Genomic DNA, 16660 nt, shown 5'->3' on the forward strand with positions numbered 1-16660 from the left:
CAAGGCTTCCATTTCCAGGTGGCTCTCCGCTGCATCACTCATTGTCACCGGTTGGCAAACCGACTGCTGCCTGGCCATCTGAGAGCCCATTCTACCAGAGCGATCGCTGCTACGACAGCGTTCCTGTCTGGTGTGCCCCTGCTGGACATTTGAAGGGATGCTATGTTGAGGTCGACGCACACCTTCACAAAATTCTACTGTCTCGACAGGGATTCCAGGAAGAAGTCCAGAGTCAGCCAAGCAGTGCTGCGCAACCTTTTGGCTTGAAGGTGAGCTTGGTGAGGAGGTATGAGATTGGTTCTGTTGAGCCTTGCCACCTCCTGTGATTGTGTAATTATGTACTGCTGTGTATTCTTTATTCATGAGCATGTGAATCCATGCCAGACCCCATGCTGGAGAAGGATCAAGTTACTTACCTGTAACTGTTGTTCTCCAGCATGGGTCTGGCATGGATTCACATGCGAACCCTCCCGCCTTCCCATCTGCGGTTGCTCTCTTGGTCCTACTGCCATTTTACGTGCTACCAAATCTGATGGCTGCCTGAGGAGGGGCTTAGGTAGAGGGCCGTCATTGAATGGGGGCAGTATGACACAGAGCTCAGTGATTGGTTTATAGGAGAAAGACAGTTTAGAAACGAAACAAACAGTTTTTTCTTTTACCGAGTATTCCCAGCCTGACGACAGGGAATATTCATGAGCATGTGAATCCATGCCAGACCCCATGCTCATGAATATTCATGAGCATGTGAATCCACTCCAGACCCATGCTGGAGAATACCAGTTACAGGTAAGTAACCTGTTCCTTTCCATCTGTATTCCGCTAAGGTCTCTGGTGGTTGCTAGGTATGCTGGTACTTGAAGTTCAATACCAAAACACAAAGAACTCGAGCTAGCATCATACTGTTAAGGCATTGGGTTATGGAAAATGGTACCGGGGGTGCAATCATGGCTCATAAAAGGGGGCAGATACTGTTGCCCCCCCAACTCCATCACCCCGCCGCTTAGGCAGAAGTGTCTCTGGTAAAATCTCTGGTTATCACACAGTAAAGTTCCTGAATCTACCACACCACCCATATTGCAATATGTCCAGCCCATGACCTGGGCATTATGTCACTTTCCACTCTATTCGCACAACCTCTGATGAATTCACTTTCTAGAATTGTTTTGATACACAGATTCCGAAACATTGAGTAGTCTGAGTAGTCTTAAGTAAACACATTTTGTAACAAGGTGTACCTGCGTTTCCTGAAAGTGTGCAGATCACATGGTAGTCTGCCTGGGTCATGGAGCACACATTACACAGAACTTTGGATCATGCACTGGCTCAAGTTTGTCAGTAAGAGGGTGTCTGACTCATGGTTCATCCAGCTTTTCATGGGATAGGTCTGATTAACCAAATATGAGCAGTGATTAATGCTCACTATCAATGTTCGATATCGGAAAGAAGGCCACTTTCAATGTTAGTACCCTGCTTTGGAGCAAGCTTTCTGACCACACTAGAGAAGTATTGTGCCATGCTTCATTTATGCCTAAAGACGTATGTCCTGAATAGTTTCAAGGTAAATGATGCGCTCATTACAATGTAGTTGAATATTTAATATTGTTGAATTTGGACGGGTGGGCACTCATATTGTGGAATTAGGAACCTTAAGTGTGAGCCACTGCTTAACTCACAAAGACTTCCAGCCATGAGCCTTCATGCACATATAATATATTTTTCTAAATGATGCTACATCTAAATTTGATTGACTATTTGAAATCTGCATATTGTCTTTTTGAAATGTTTTTTGCCAAATGGGGCAGTCATCTTCTCGATTGTTCACTTGGGTTTGGAGAGCGTAATATTCCAAAGCAGAGTGGGACATGGTCGGCACTGTAAGAAGCATCTTTATTTTATTCTGAAGTCCCATTTCTGCCGTCAACCTGGAATACATCTCAGCCTGATAGTGTATGCCAGACAGGAGCCCTTGCAGCTGTTGGCAGATGCCAAACCTGACATTCTTCTATGGACCTGACGGATGTGGATCAACCATACAATTCCTCTGATCACCCTGTGAACAGCCCTACCAGCGCCTCTACCCGCCGTTGGTCTAGAACGAACTCTTCCAGTATACCTCAGTGCTGATCTGCATCATCCTAATATGTTTGTATGTATTTTGGTAAAAGGGTCAGAGTGGGAAGAAACATTTTCTGACAGCCAGTTAGAAGCAGAAAGAGAAGTCATCTAGGACAGAGGTTCCAGGCAAGTGGTTTTCTCTCTCTCTCTCTTTACATAGTGCCTGCAGGGCGGGCTGTGTGTGTACCTGGAGAGCCCAGAGCTATAGCAGGCGGCAGGAAGAGGTCGGGGCTTTGCCAGAAGCACACCCCTTCATGTCTTGGTAGACAGGTTCTTTTGGTTAGAGAAGTACATCTGGGTTTTGAGGGAGATCACCCTCCTTAGGGCACAAAGGAACAGGCCATTGTGCTATCCTAGTCCAAGGTGGCCAGTCCTAGACTGCAGAGCACAGGGCCTGCCCCTAAGCTTCTTGCGTGGCTGCACCATAGAGGCAGTGCTGGCCTGAGGGCTGTGCCCCGGACAGGACTGTGTTCGTGTTTGGGAACAGAAGGGGAGCGTGGGTGATACTATTGTAGAGCTCTGATGCTTGTGCATCTCAAGGCTGGCCTACACCCACTCTTGTTATTTACTTCTGAGATCCTGAAATGATCAATGTGAGAAAGAAAGAATACATAATTATACCTGTAATGAAGAACTTACATCAAACAAGGTAAAAGTGTGATAATAGTTTTCACAATATTTGTCAAAGCTATTTTGTTTGTTGGCAGATTATCCATAAACCCTCTGGGAAGGTAACTCTGTTCTACACTTTACATTTAGACTGAATCATGTGTGTCTGCCTATACATTATGTCTGAAGCTTACATGATGGCTATGCAGCTTACTACATTTTTCAAGCCTGTGCTTTGACATAAATGTAATTGTTGACTTGTAGTTTTTATTATTTGTTTATGTTGTAGTTAGTGGGACCTTTTATTTCACTGACAAAATGAGCACAAACATACAAGAGTACAATTTGTCCAGGATCCTTCTTTAAGTGAAGAGTTTGGATTCCAGCAAAGTTTGTCTGTGCCATAAAAGGTACCCTATACACAACATATAGAATTCTTTCTCGGACTGACATGGCAACAAACAACGTTTTGTTATTCCCTGTGTGATTTGTAGTCTCAGCGAGCCTCTTTTTGGAGTAAATCATTTTTTAATATAAAAATAACTTATGTTCCTCTCTTCACAATAAGCAATGTTATTCTAAAACAGTGTGTGTTTAAAGACAATAGCTTCAGGGTACCACTTCGGGTCTCACACAGCTCTCCCAGTAAAGGTCAACCTGAAATTGTTACACAGTTTGCCTTTTTGGTTTTCTGACACCCTGCACCACTCTTCCACGGAGCCCCCTTCCAACCCGGTGATGAGACCTTCACACAGCTCAATGTATTCACGTTCAGGGATCCTAGTATTTCCCTTCTGAGATGCAGCTCTTGTAGGCGTCTTTCTGTCACCATCTGCAGTTCTTCATGACGGCTCTTCAGCATGTATGTCAGCCAGTATGCAGGGACATTGGATGGAGGCTCTCACAAAGGTTAGACTCCTGTGGAACATTATAAGTTAACAGTGTTGCAGCCAATCAATTCACGAACAGTCGTGCTGTACCTAACCTAGGTCACACGGACCTATATAAGGGCTTTGACTCTGACCCTCAAAGTTTTTGCAACTCTTAAACCAGTTCACTTGCTGATGATTCTGTGTCCCGTTGCTCCATTCACTCCTTCGGTTTATCCCACAGTGGTCTCCCTCATTGCCTTGACCGAGGATTCTGCCTCCCTTCAGCTGTCAGTCTTAATTTCCTACACAGTGAAGAACGGGCAGCAGATCCATTAGTTGATTCTATCACAGTTAGTAATTATGAAGATTTGACCATTGACCAATAACCTCCTATTCCCGTGCCCCTAATGTCGACTCCTGAGCCCATCCATTTGATGAACGCGACAATAGCTCTTCTGGTGCAATTACCAGAAGATTGAGAATTTTATATGATCTGATTTGTCTAATTGATCAAAATCCAAGGTTATTTTGAGAGTCTTCTGACTAATATATGCATAACCCTTTGATTGACTGGCCCACATGAACAGTGTCATTGAACTTGGAGTCTTGCCAGATAATCTGCTGCACCAATGAGTTGCAAAGAGACAGCTGTAGGACAGTTTCTGTATCTCAATAACCATCTTGGTCAACAGTAACCCTCTCCTCCCCCCCCTCCACCTAGTATCAGGGCTTTCAGTGTATCTGTGTCGTTCAAGCAGGAACAACTTCTGAAAAGTATCTAGCGATTTCCCCATAACAGATTTAACAGATCGTCCACTTTGCTGCAAGGAGCTCCCATATTTTTCATGGCAAAGAAGATGGGAGAATTAAGACCTTGCGTTCTCTATTGCGATGTAAATCCATCACTGTCAGTAACCTTTATCTCTTATAGCAAATATCTGAGCATATGGCCCATGTTCCCAATGGAAATTTAATCATGAAGCTGGACCTGCTGTGACAAATCTGGACTATTCGTCCCTTCTCCGCAGAGGGGGGCTAGGGAGGTGATCCTGCTCAGCAAGACCCCCTTTGGGGGTCTGGGCAAGTGGGGCCTCACTGGGAGTGATTTCCCTCTTGGGGACAAGGACTCCCATTGCGACAAGGAACTCCCTGTCCAGAGGGCATTGTCTACCTACATGGGAATCAGAAAGATTGTTGTTATTTCTGTTTCAGACTCTCCCAATAGGAACATTTATTCATCTCTTTGGCTTCAGGTAACGTTGAATCTCGCCTGAACTCCACACTCAGAGCAACAACACACCCTCTGTAGTTATGATACTATTTTGGACTCTCCATTGATTGACATCCCTTCAAACTCTTTGCTTTCAGGTAATTCTGGATCCTGCCTGAACGCCACAGTTGGAAAGACACACCGCTTTGGTTTCTGTGACATACATACAACCACAAGGAACTTTGAGGTGGAGAGAGAGAGAGAGAATCCTACACAGAGGCAAGCCTCTTGATAGGAAGATGTCCTGGAGGGGTGGAGCCACGCTAGACCATGAAGCCAGCGGTAGCATGGAGAGCGAACAAAATGCTGCAAGACGCCGGAAGGTTGGCGTCTTGACCGACTGAGATGCCGAGGTCGGGAGAGAGACAGAGACGGGAAAGTGACAGTCTCACCTGGTGGCATGACCACGCGGAAGCTGTGGTGGACCTGGGGCCTGTCAACATATGTCGAAACCAGACCACAGCAGAGAAGTCGAATCCCAGAGATCCGCACAAGAAGTGCAACAATTGGTGAGCCAGGCATACATAGGGAAGCGACTGCTCTTGAAAAGGTAACTCAGTTGAGAGGGGCAAACAGTGGTAATAATAGCTACTAAGGTTATGGGAGCCGGAAAATCAGAACGCGCAGACGCACTGCGGAGGCCCTGATAAGCAAAGACTATCAGAGGACCAGTGGGCTTTGGGGAGCTCTAGGAAATCGAGAGATATTAACGTTCAAGGCTGGGAGAGGCACAATGGGTACGAGAGCCAAATAAACCCAAACAGAGAGAAAGCAAGCCTATCAGAGGGCCATAGGACTTCGGAGAATCCTGAGAAACCGAGAGTTTTGAACCTGGCAAATCCACAAGCGTTACGGAAACCAGATAAACCCAAATATAGATAAGGCAAGAAAGGCACAAGGGTTACAGGAGCCAAGAAAATCCAAACAGACAGAAGCCCCACCGAGACAAAGTAAGCCTCTCGGAGGACAAGAGGACTTTGAGAAGTCCAAGAACTATGAACTATAATGAACAGACCCTGAAGAGAGCTTGTTGGACATAACAAACTTTTAAAACCTATTGAAAAGAGAAAACCTTTTTTTCGAAGAGAATCATATGGAATTGGACATTTGACATACAGAACCTGTGGGGAGTTTGAGGACTGTAATGGGAACAATTGATGAACTTTGTCGAAAGAGATCCAAGTGATGGGGCCAAGCAGAAGCCGAAGACAGAGGATGTTGCTCAGCCTCCCTCTTTTTGATATTTTTCTAAGGGGGATGGCCACTTAGCTGAATAGGATGTGGACTAAGACTTATTTATTTGGAACTTTGATGAGCACCCTTATATCTTAGTTTATTAGGTGGAGAACTTCCCTCATGGCAGTAGGGTTAGCTAGGCGTTTTCTTTTTCTGTATAATAAACATCCTTAACTAGACATATCTTAGTCCAAGTCCTTCTAGTTCGCCACACTGCATGAAGCTCACAATCTGGTGAAAATAGAAGAGGGAGATTCATGTAAAACCACTTTTAAAACCAGGTTTGGCCTTTTAGAATGTCTAGTCATGCGGTTCTGGCTCTGCAACTCCACTGCATCTTTCCAACATTTAATTTCTGACCTGTTTCAAGACTTTTTAGAATTGCTGTGTCTATATCTGGATGACATTCTCATTTACTCTACAAAATATTAGGGAAAATGTTCAATGGGTACAGTAGGTTTTACAACATCTGAGACGATATTGCTTGAACGCCAAAATACGAAGGTGTCGGTTGCATATTCAGAAGATCGAGTTTCTCAGAGAGGTTGTCGCACAATTGTAAAGCCATTATGGAATGACAAACCCTTACCACTCTTACAGACGCACAGTGATTTCTGCGCTTTACAAACTTTCATCGATGTTTCATTGAAGATTATTCCCTGATGATTCACCCACTGTCTTCCCCAACTACGAAAGATGTATTCTTCCGATGATCAGAACAAAGACAGGTAGCCTTTCCTCTATTAAAAGATGATTTTTGTTCCCACGTGTGCTTATCCAGTATGACACTTCCAAGCCATTTATCAATTGGTCGATGCTTCTAAAAGCACTGTTGTGGCCACTTGCTCGCAACAAGCACAGTTGCTTGACTTATTGCTTTCCACTCCGCAGACTCCTTCCAGCAGAATGCAATTATGCCATCCAAAGTGCGGAGTGCTAGCCATCAAAGATCGGTTTATGCACTGGAGATGTTAACTTCAAGGTACGGCATGTACTGTAGTGGTGCTCACTGACCACAAAAACAGTGCCTTTTTCAAGAATTCTCTGTCTCTGTCCTTGACAGCAAGGTGGATGCTGTATTTTGATCTTTTACCTTGTCCAGTTGTCCGGGTCCAAAACATGGTGAAATAGCATTGATTTCTCCCACATCATTCCAGTGGAGCCATTACTCATTCTGAATCCTGCACTGTTGGATATAATTGGAGCGACACATAATTTGGAACAGCTACAGGTTTCTAAAAAGGAACTAAAGTTACCTAGCCTAGAGCAATACTCTCTACTGCAACCAGGTTCAGAGAGGGATTTGTTCTTCAAAGCTTGTGTGTTTTTCTGGCAGAGATTGCTGAAATGGTGTCATGATTTAGGAATACTGGGTCATCTGGGACAAAGAAACTAAATGTTGCACAGGTTGTCTAAAATGAGGCAGCGGTCAGAGGCAGCGGCACCGGGGACACCATGCCCTACCCAGGAGAGCCACATCGATGGTTTTTACCCCCTCCTCCCACCATGGGGAAAATATTGTGCTATTGGAGGGGAGTTGGTTCCTGGTTACCAAAATAGACTACAGCTACCAGAATTCCTTGAGACCAATTGAGACTAATCAGTAACACCTGAAAAGACTGCCTCCCTGAAGATTGTAAGAGACATGAAAGCACTTGGAGGAGAACAGCAACTGAATTGCAGCAGGTATACTAATCTGGGAACTAGAGTGCGTGCCTCACCCTCTCCCTTTTTATACATAAAATGAAATGATGTTGACAGATATTTTCAAGACTGTGTAAATTCCATTGAACAAAAAAACCCAGGCAATCTGCAGCTGGTTTGTTACAACCAGGAGACACTCCAGTGTGTCCTTGGAGTGTACTAACTGTGTTTTTTATAACCAAGTTGTTGCTATTGAAAAATAAACCTGTGATATGGGCATTGATGTACACCGTCTCAAAGACAGCCTTGAACACCTCGCTGGAGTCTGAAATGTTAGCTAAACTTTGTACAACATGTTGTCCATTTACTCAGACTACTAGATTAGATTACTTTTTTTTATCTGAGACACCGGTTCAGGTTACATTCTGGCATGCTTTACCATCTTTATTATGATTCCAAGTTAAGCATTCAGCAGCATTTCACCAACAGATTAATGGTCATACTGAATGAGTGAACCAGATTATTAACCATTACTGATCAAGCTATATTTCACAAGCAGTAGATAACTGCTCAAATTTATTGGCATTGGCTGAGCTTGCTTACAACAACCATTACCATGTTTCAATTGCCATATATACTTTTCCCTGTTTAAGATACTCTATCCATGATCCTGGCTGATAAACTCTCCAAGGTCTGTCACATTCCTGTGGCTTCATACATTTTCACAGAAGATGGAATGGCATACTGTGGATACACGTGTACAGCTAGCAGACCGCAAGGAAGGACCAGCTCTGCACTATGCAGAAAATGTTCGAGTGTGGTTGTCCACAACACACATTCCAGTTCATCTGTTATTGTGAATTGAAACCAGGGTTTGAAACAAGTTTTCGGTTCTAGAACATAATTTCTCTTCTGGCGGGCAAGCTTCATCTACCAAAAAACAAACATTTTCACTCTGTCTTTCATGTACTACTTCTCAAACCTGCTTGTCTCGCTCACTGTGGCACTGTTCTCATTCCTGTTCCTGCCTGCCAGTAGTACTACAGATGGTGTAGTACAGTATATCCATGACTCCAGGCACAAACTGACAGGTTTGAGGTTTTAGTTGATGGTAAGAGTTGTGGCCCCAAATAAAGATCATGGGTATTTAGTAATGAGATTACAGCCCATAGGTTTGTCTGACAGTTTCACAGAAGAAACGTCTGTAAACCAGGTTCTATGAGGGTTGGGGCACTGTGATACTTCCCCAGAGGTTGGATCATACAGCGCACCCGGGGTTACCCTTGCACTGAAGCTTGTCAAATCAGTAGCAGCAGTAGTGTACCCACCTGCCTACATAAGGGTGTTTTCTCAGATCCTCTGTGACTTTGAAATTTAACTGGTTCAATCTTCTGGCAATTCCGTCTTCAATTCCACTGTTCATGCAGTTTATCCAACCAGCAGTGTGCCTTCCCACCCAGGATTCCTAGCAGCCAGCAGACACTCATAGTCCTTTAGCTCTTAGTCTCTACTCATGTGAGCCCCTCTTGCTCGTTTAGTGAGTGCTGTTTACATTCTTCCCAGGCAAAGTGCTTTCTTTGAGTTGGGTCTCTTCCTGTCAAGTCAGTGATCCCCCTGTATTTAGTGCTGCGGCCTTCTTATTTGTTTGTTCTGGCCTTGTGGTTGCTGTATTATACCCAGACAGGTTGTCCATGGTAACAACTGCTTTGCCTGGCCAGCATTCCAATGCTTCCTTCTTTGTCACATCATCAGGTTGCCACCCCCACAGTGCCCTTGGTTACTTGAAATCCATCCTGAAGAAGCAACATCCCTGAGTCTGTGCTGTACTATCTTGTCCACTAGCCTACCCTAAATCTGGACCAGTGTCCAGCTCGGTAGGTCTGAGGATAAAAGTGGCCTGTGCCGTGGTCTAGGTGGGTCAGTGACACACATTCCTGCACATCTTTAGTGAGCAGGGTCATGACACTAGGGCCATGGCATGAAATGTCAGCCATGCTGATAAAACAGCACTTGTTTCTATATATCTGGTATTGACTAGATAATGCAATTCTGATGGGTCAGCGTGCACAGTGATGTTTCAGACTCCGATCGTGATTGGTTGGTCTGAGAATGGTTGCTTCTCTTTCTACTTTGCTCAGTTGTGCTTGACCATTTGTATCATGGGGAGCGCAGTACTTGCGCACATTGTTCACCTGCACTCTCATCATGAGGGGTGCCGCAATGGAGAGAATGGGGCCACACTGCTCTGAAGCATTCCTTTGTACATTTCAGACATTGCTCCATTATTGGGTCTGATCACATTTGGGCCAAATGAGTGAATGTTACAATTATCGCCCATATTAAATTGTGTAGAAATGGATCTAATCTTGGGTGCATGAATCCACTGAAGGATGGCAACTCTCGCATCGTGGGAGCCTGACACCAGCACTTTCTAGCCACAATGCCCTGAGAAGCGACATCCTGCTACTGTGAGAGCCGCCTAGCAGTAGGGAAACATGAGGGTGCCAAAGGGTGGTTGGGTGTAACATATCCCATGTTAGACTGGAAAAAGGAGCCACTGAAACATGTTATTGTAACGTTTTTAAAGTCCTGTCAGCTGAATCCAAAAAGGCACTGCCTGTCCAGTGATTCTGTTGGCGTTTGTAGGATCCTATGCATTGACTCTGCCTACACATGCCTTCTTTTTTCAATATGTTGTAGTTCTTATTTGGTTGTGATTTGCATACTTTGTTCATGATCTTTTCAGTTGCAGTGACTCGTCATATTGAAAGCACCCTCTGGTTATTCTGTTAATTAAACCTTCCTGACCCTTTTCCTCTTGTGTGACAGCCTTTCCGCTAACAACCCCAGAACCCCTCATACTGCTTACCTCACCGCGATGTCTGACCGCCAATCGTACACAGCAAGGGGTCCTGTTATCCTGGCTGCCACCTGTCAACCACAGTATGCCGCTCGACCGCTACATCCTGGAATTCCGTGTCGGTGAGCGCTGGGAGATCCTGGATGATTCCATCGCAGGAAGTGACACAGAACTTCTAGCCAAGGACTTGTCTCAGGTGAGGGGTGGGGTTCCTTGTGTGACATGTAGGGGTTGTCAGAGCTAGGTGATGTGGTTGGGGACCAATGAGTTGCTGTGGCAACTCTTAGACCCTCACATTCTGACCCACTGCTGATTAGGGCACAAGAGCAGATCTTTCTACCTTGGAGCCTTACCGTATACATTTTTGGTCTGGGTGAGAGGTATTGCTTGTGGGAGTGGAGAGTCAAAGTAACAGGAACATATGAACATTCAGACTAAATGCACTCCATGGTTCATTGATATTGGGGTCACACTTCAGCTGCATTCTTGTGCTGGCCTCCAAACATTCATCTTTTTCCCGCTTCATAGGACCTCAATTTTCATGACTTTTTCTTTAATAACCAGCTCAGTAACCTGTACTGTCAGCAGCTGCCACCATCCTTTCTACCATTATGTATTTATTTATGTTATTGTTGTTTTAGAAGGTGCCAATCTAGCCTTCATTGCCCTATTCTTTACCAGTTGCCAGCAACATCCCCCCGCCCCTCCTTGGCGTGTCCGGACCTGCCCTTCACAGTTGCTATGGGAGTTGGTTTGCAAGCCCAAGGACAGTTGAGTTCTGAGGTGGTTCTTCTTAAGTTCCCTAATATGCCCCCCCATTTGAACCTGTACATGTTTTTAAAGGACACCTCGTTCATCATTTGTTAGTGGGAATGAACAGTCAAGCTACAGTAGATGGCTGGGCACAAATGTTTGCATAATTCTTAGATGGAATCTAAATAAATAAGGTCTTATCAAGCCATTGTAATATGACATTGCATTAACGAAAAAGTATCCCAAAATCTTACTCTAGCAGAACTGTGTTTAATAAATGCCAATAGAGTTTTAAAACTGTAGCAATTCCCAATGCAAAAGTATGCTTAGAGCAGAAAGCATAGAAATATCTCACTCCTGTGTCTTGCATGAGCTGAGAATCCCCTCTCTTGATCTAGATGAGATGGGGGCTTAGAGCCCTTCTGGCAATCTACTGCCTTTTAAGGGCCTACGGCTACATGTACTGGGACAGGTAGTGGGAAAACCAGGCATTCACTGTGTACTGTCATTGATTGGGTCCAAAACAATGTAAATGAAAAGAGGTGGCTCGCAGAAACTATCCAGAAGTGTATAAGGTCTCCAAAAAAGCAGTTCTCAATGGTACAGAGCATAATGTATACATTTGATCTGATGCTTTGCATCTACTCAGTCATGAGAGTGCTTTAAGGAACAAGTGGAGCTTCTTGGCACACTGGTGCAGCACCATGTGCTATCAGGGTCGGACTGGGACGAGAAATAGGCCTGGACACCGCAATAAAAAGTGGCCCACCCCTCGCCTCAAAAAAGTGGACCACCCCGCCTCACGACCTTTGACCTCTGATGACATCGCCGGAAGTGATGCCTTTTGACCCCACCACAAAGTGACATCCCGGGAATCTATGAAATACAACCTTTCACCTCTTGACAAAACAGGAAGTGGCATAAAATTGCATTGTTCCTAAGCACACTACGAAAAATATGGTTATGATTTCACCAATGTGATATACATTTCATACAAGAATGGATCACCGTATGTATCATTAATATTTGTGTGTAGAGATCCATATTGTCAAATTACTGTGAATGCAAGCAGACGTCCAAGGCCAAATGATAATATGTTATTGTATAGCACTTATGCTTAAGCTCTTTTTTATAGAACCAATATGCATACAATATCACCCAACCTGTGTTGGTACTCATGTATTGACCTAAGAAGGATGAAAGGCTGGTATTCAAACCTGCAGATCACACACACATTAGAGCAAGCACTCAACCCACTGAGCGATCATATCGGCTATAGTAAAATGAGCAATTATTCTGTAGTGGATACCATTAAACTGGTAACTGAGATTTAACAGCAGACCAAGTTCATCTGGCATCGTTTTGAGGTAGCAGCAACCCTGTGTTCCATCCCTGCTCCTAATCTGAATTTTACTGGGCTTTTCTCGAATTTCTGCAAAAAAGACAATTTTAATATTTCTTTGGTGGCATTTAAATCCTGACTTTCAGCACCTCGTCATAGCGCTTTGGGGCCGATTTGTTCTTTGCCCCTCATCACCTGGTATGTTTGAGCAGTGTTTTGGTGGCGTTTCAGTGCATTAACAACTTGCACCATGTGGTGCCTTCAAGATGGCCACCCGGGCCTCCTCAACACCTAAGGCAGTGCTTGCTTCCTGCCTCTGTTACAACTTGGCCAGTGATTGGCTGGGGTGCTGCCTCTTTTTGTTCAACGAGGAACCAGAAGGCTGTAGCCGGCCCCCTCACCCAAGGCCCACTTCTAAGGGCCCTGTCAGCTTCCCTGTCCGCTTTACCGGGACGCTTCATGACGCCTCTACAACAGCCTGACCCTCTGGACCCACCTTAGGGCTGCCAGCTCACTCAGCCATGAACCTTCACTCTCCCCCTGCCTGTTTCAAACCGAAAAGTCAAATTTGGGTGTGTTTTGGAAAGTCAAATTTGGTGTGTTTTGGAAAGTCAAATTTGGGTGTGGTTTAGAAAGTCAAATTTGGGTGTGTTTTGGAAAGTCAAATTTGGATGTGGTTTAGAAAGTCAAATTTGGGTGTGTTTTGGAAAGTCAAATTTAGGCATGTTTTTTCATTGCACTTGGCCCTCAATTGTAACCTAATAGCCCATTGACTATACCATACTGCTGCATTTGCTTCTCTCTCCCACTGCCCCCTCTCTCTCTCTACCTGCCCATGGTGCTATCTGTTTCTCCTATCTACTCAAACTGCTTTACTATCAACTATCCTTCCCTTCTCACTAAGTCTGGTAAAAAGAAATTTGAAAAGGATATCCTGGCCTTCAACCCAGGTCTCCCCATTGCTGATACCTATTCCAGCGCTTCTCCAAGACAAACCCTCACTGATATCCTCTTTGTCGTTCCTTCGCTTGATCTCTGGACCCCCCATATGATTTCTGTGCTCTGTCCGGTCTCTTCCTCTCCCATTAATGGTGGCACCCGCTGGGAAGTTCGTATGGATGCCTTTGACCCCTCCAGAGTCATCATTAATGTCTACCTAAATGGCACTCTCATGGTGCAAGGTCCTCAGGCCAATCTCCTTCTCTTTGATAGGCGATTCCCTTGCCTCATCAACTTCCTCTCATCTCCAGCTGTACCCTACTCCCCTCCCTTGGCTACCTTGCCCTTTTCCCCTTCCTCACCCTCCCCATCTCATGCTCGTCCACTCCTCTGCAGGGTGTACCTCTGATTTGTACCCCTCCCCGGAAGGTCTTTAAGGCTGGCAACCTTCTTCATCTTGCCACCCTCAACTCCTGCTCTGCTGTCAAACATTCCTCTGACATCTGCCACCTCCTAGAAGAACTTGACCTTGATGTCCTTGGTCTTACCGAGACATGGTTCACGGCCAACTCTGTCACAAGCTTTGACACTCTCTTCCCTGACGGCTACAAGATCCTCTCTGCCCCAGATCCACCCGGCCCGGTGGTGGTGTAGCCTTGATCTTCCCTGAGTGGATTGCTGCCTCTATCATCCCCACTCAGACCTACTCCTCTTTCGAATGCCTTGTCTGTAGGCTCTGTCTCTCTCTTAGTTACTCTCTTACTGTTGCTACTCTCTACCGACCCCCTGGTCAAATCACCTCTTTTCGCTCCGAGTGGGCAGACCTCTCCTCCGCCCTCCTGGCGTCTACCTCTCAACTCCTCCTCCTTGGTGACCTCAACATCCATCTTGATTCTCCCTGTTCCTCATCTTTGCTTTTTTGCGACCTCTGCGATTCACTCTCCCTCTCTATCCTCCCCTCTGGCCCGACTCACTCTGCTAGACACACACTTGATGTCCTGATCTCCTCTGGCCTCCCCTATCTACTCACCTCACCACTCTTCTCTCCTGGAGTGATCACTGCCTCCTCTCCTCTCATCTTTCCATCTCCTCCCTGCAAGCCAATCCCACCCCAAGATTGCCACCCACCTTCTCGGACATCAGGCCCATGAAGCGTGTGTCAGTCGAGGCTTTCGCTGCCACATTCTCACCCCCTCCTTCTCCCCAGGCTGATTCACACCCTGACACATCAATGTCTCTGCTCTACTCCTCTATCTCTGCCACTCTTGATGTTCTTGCCCCTGTCATGAGGATCTGTTTGAAGCCCAAAGTCGAGTGCAATTCTTGGTATGACTCCGACCTAGCTACACTAAACGTAAGTGTAGTGCGGCCGAGAGGAAATGGAGGGCTTCTTGCTCATCCTCTGACAAACTGGCCTGCCGTCTGCTCCAAAGGCAATACCGACTCTCTGTATGCACTAAGAAGCGAGTCTACATTCAAGCCTGTGTCTCTGCAGCCTCTAACAACCCGGCCGAACTCTTTAAAATCTGCAAGGAGCTGGCCAACCCTGCTGCATTAGCCACCCCTCCTCTCGCCTCTCAGGCTCTTTGTAATGCCCTGGTTGCACACTTTGTCTCAAAAACCTTGTCCACTCTCTCCTCCTCTCCCACTCCTCTCCCTTCTTCTCTGCTTGCTGACCCACCCTCAGCAAACTACCCTCCCTTTTTCTCCACCTTTCCTCTCTTCTCCCCCGATGAAGTCGCAAGACAAGTCCGATCCATGAAAGCCTCATCAAAACAGGTCCATCCCAGTTCCTCTAAAACCATTAAGGACCACATCAATACCCTTGCTCCGGCCCTTGCTGATTTCTGCAACCTCTCCTTTGCCTCTGGGTCTTTCCCCTCCCCTCTGAAGCACTCCCTTGTGCATCCTCTCCTCAAGAAACCCACAGCTGATCCTTCTTGCCCAGCTAACTATTGCCCAATTTCCATAACTCCCTTTTTGGGTAAGCTCCTGGAAAAGCTTGCCATCTCTCAGCTTAACCTTCATTCTGACTCGTGTTGGCTCTCTCCACGACCACCAATCTGGCTTCAGATCAGCCAGAAGCACGGAAACTGCTCTCCTGAACATCCATGAAGACCTGCTCTCCAACCTTGACTCTAACATTCCCTCTGTCCTCATCCTACTTGATCTCTCCTCTGCTCTCGACACAGTCAACCATACCACCCTGCTCAATCGTCTCCGTGACAACCTGGGTATCACTGATCAGGCTCTGGCCTGGCTGACCTCTTTTCTCTCTGATAGACCCTCCCAGGTGCAACTTGGGTCCTTCCTATCTTCTATCTCCCTCTCTACCTGTGATCTTCCCCAGGGGTCTAACCTCTCGCCCTGGCTTTTCAACCAATACCTGGCAACTCTCGCATACTGCATTTCCATCTTTTGCTCAAATTTCCAGTGCTATGCTGATGACACCCAACTCATTTTCAGGCTTCCTTCAGCCACCTCCTCTCCTTCCCTCATCTCTGACTGTCTCATTGCCATTCAAAATTGGTGTGCTGCCAACGATCTCTGTTTAAATGCCAGCAAGACTGAGATCCTCCTCATTGGTACACCCTCTACATCCTTTCCCCTCACTCTCTGGCCAGCCTCCCTTGGCCCTCCTCCTGCCCCTACCTGCGAAGCTAAGAACCTCAGGGTCATCTTTGATTCCATACTTTCCTTCTCCCCACACATCTCCGATGTCTCTAAAAAATCAAACTTCTTATTGGACCTCCTTAGAGGTACTCTTACTTTCCTCACTTTCCCTCAGAAGCTCACTGTCTCCCAAGCTCTGATTCTCTCTAACTTGGACTACTGTAACAGCCTCTTTCTAAATCTACCTGCCTCTACTCTCCGCCCTTTACAACTAATCCAGAACAGGATTGCGAGACTTGTCCTTGGCCTCAAGCCCTGGGATCGTATCTCTCCAGCTCTGAAATCCCTTCATTGGCTCCCAGCGGATGCAAGGATTAAATGTAAAACCCTTTGCATTGTCCACAAGG

General features: G+C 45.9%; 1 protein-coding gene across 7 annotated transcripts in view; it reads left to right on the top strand.

Annotated features, from left to right (window-relative positions):
* The window catches only part of IGSF9B (immunoglobulin superfamily member 9B), a 1213970-nt gene that overhangs the window by 828629 nt on the left and 368681 nt on the right, over positions 1-16660 (top strand). For all 7 annotated transcript variants that reach the window (XM_069614121.1, XM_069614116.1, XM_069614120.1 and 4 more), the window contains exon 14: positions 10576-10802. In XM_069614121.1, coding sequence (XP_069470222.1) covers positions 10576-10802 — 227 coding nt within the window. The remainder of the gene's footprint in view (positions 1-10575; positions 10803-16660) is intronic.

The sequence above is a fragment of the Ambystoma mexicanum genome, chromosome 9 (genome assembly GCF_040938575.1).
Source record: "Ambystoma mexicanum isolate Mex_15411 chromosome 9, UKY_AmexF1_1, whole genome shotgun sequence".
NCBI classification, from domain to species: domain Eukaryota; kingdom Metazoa; phylum Chordata; class Amphibia; order Caudata; family Ambystomatidae; genus Ambystoma; species Ambystoma mexicanum.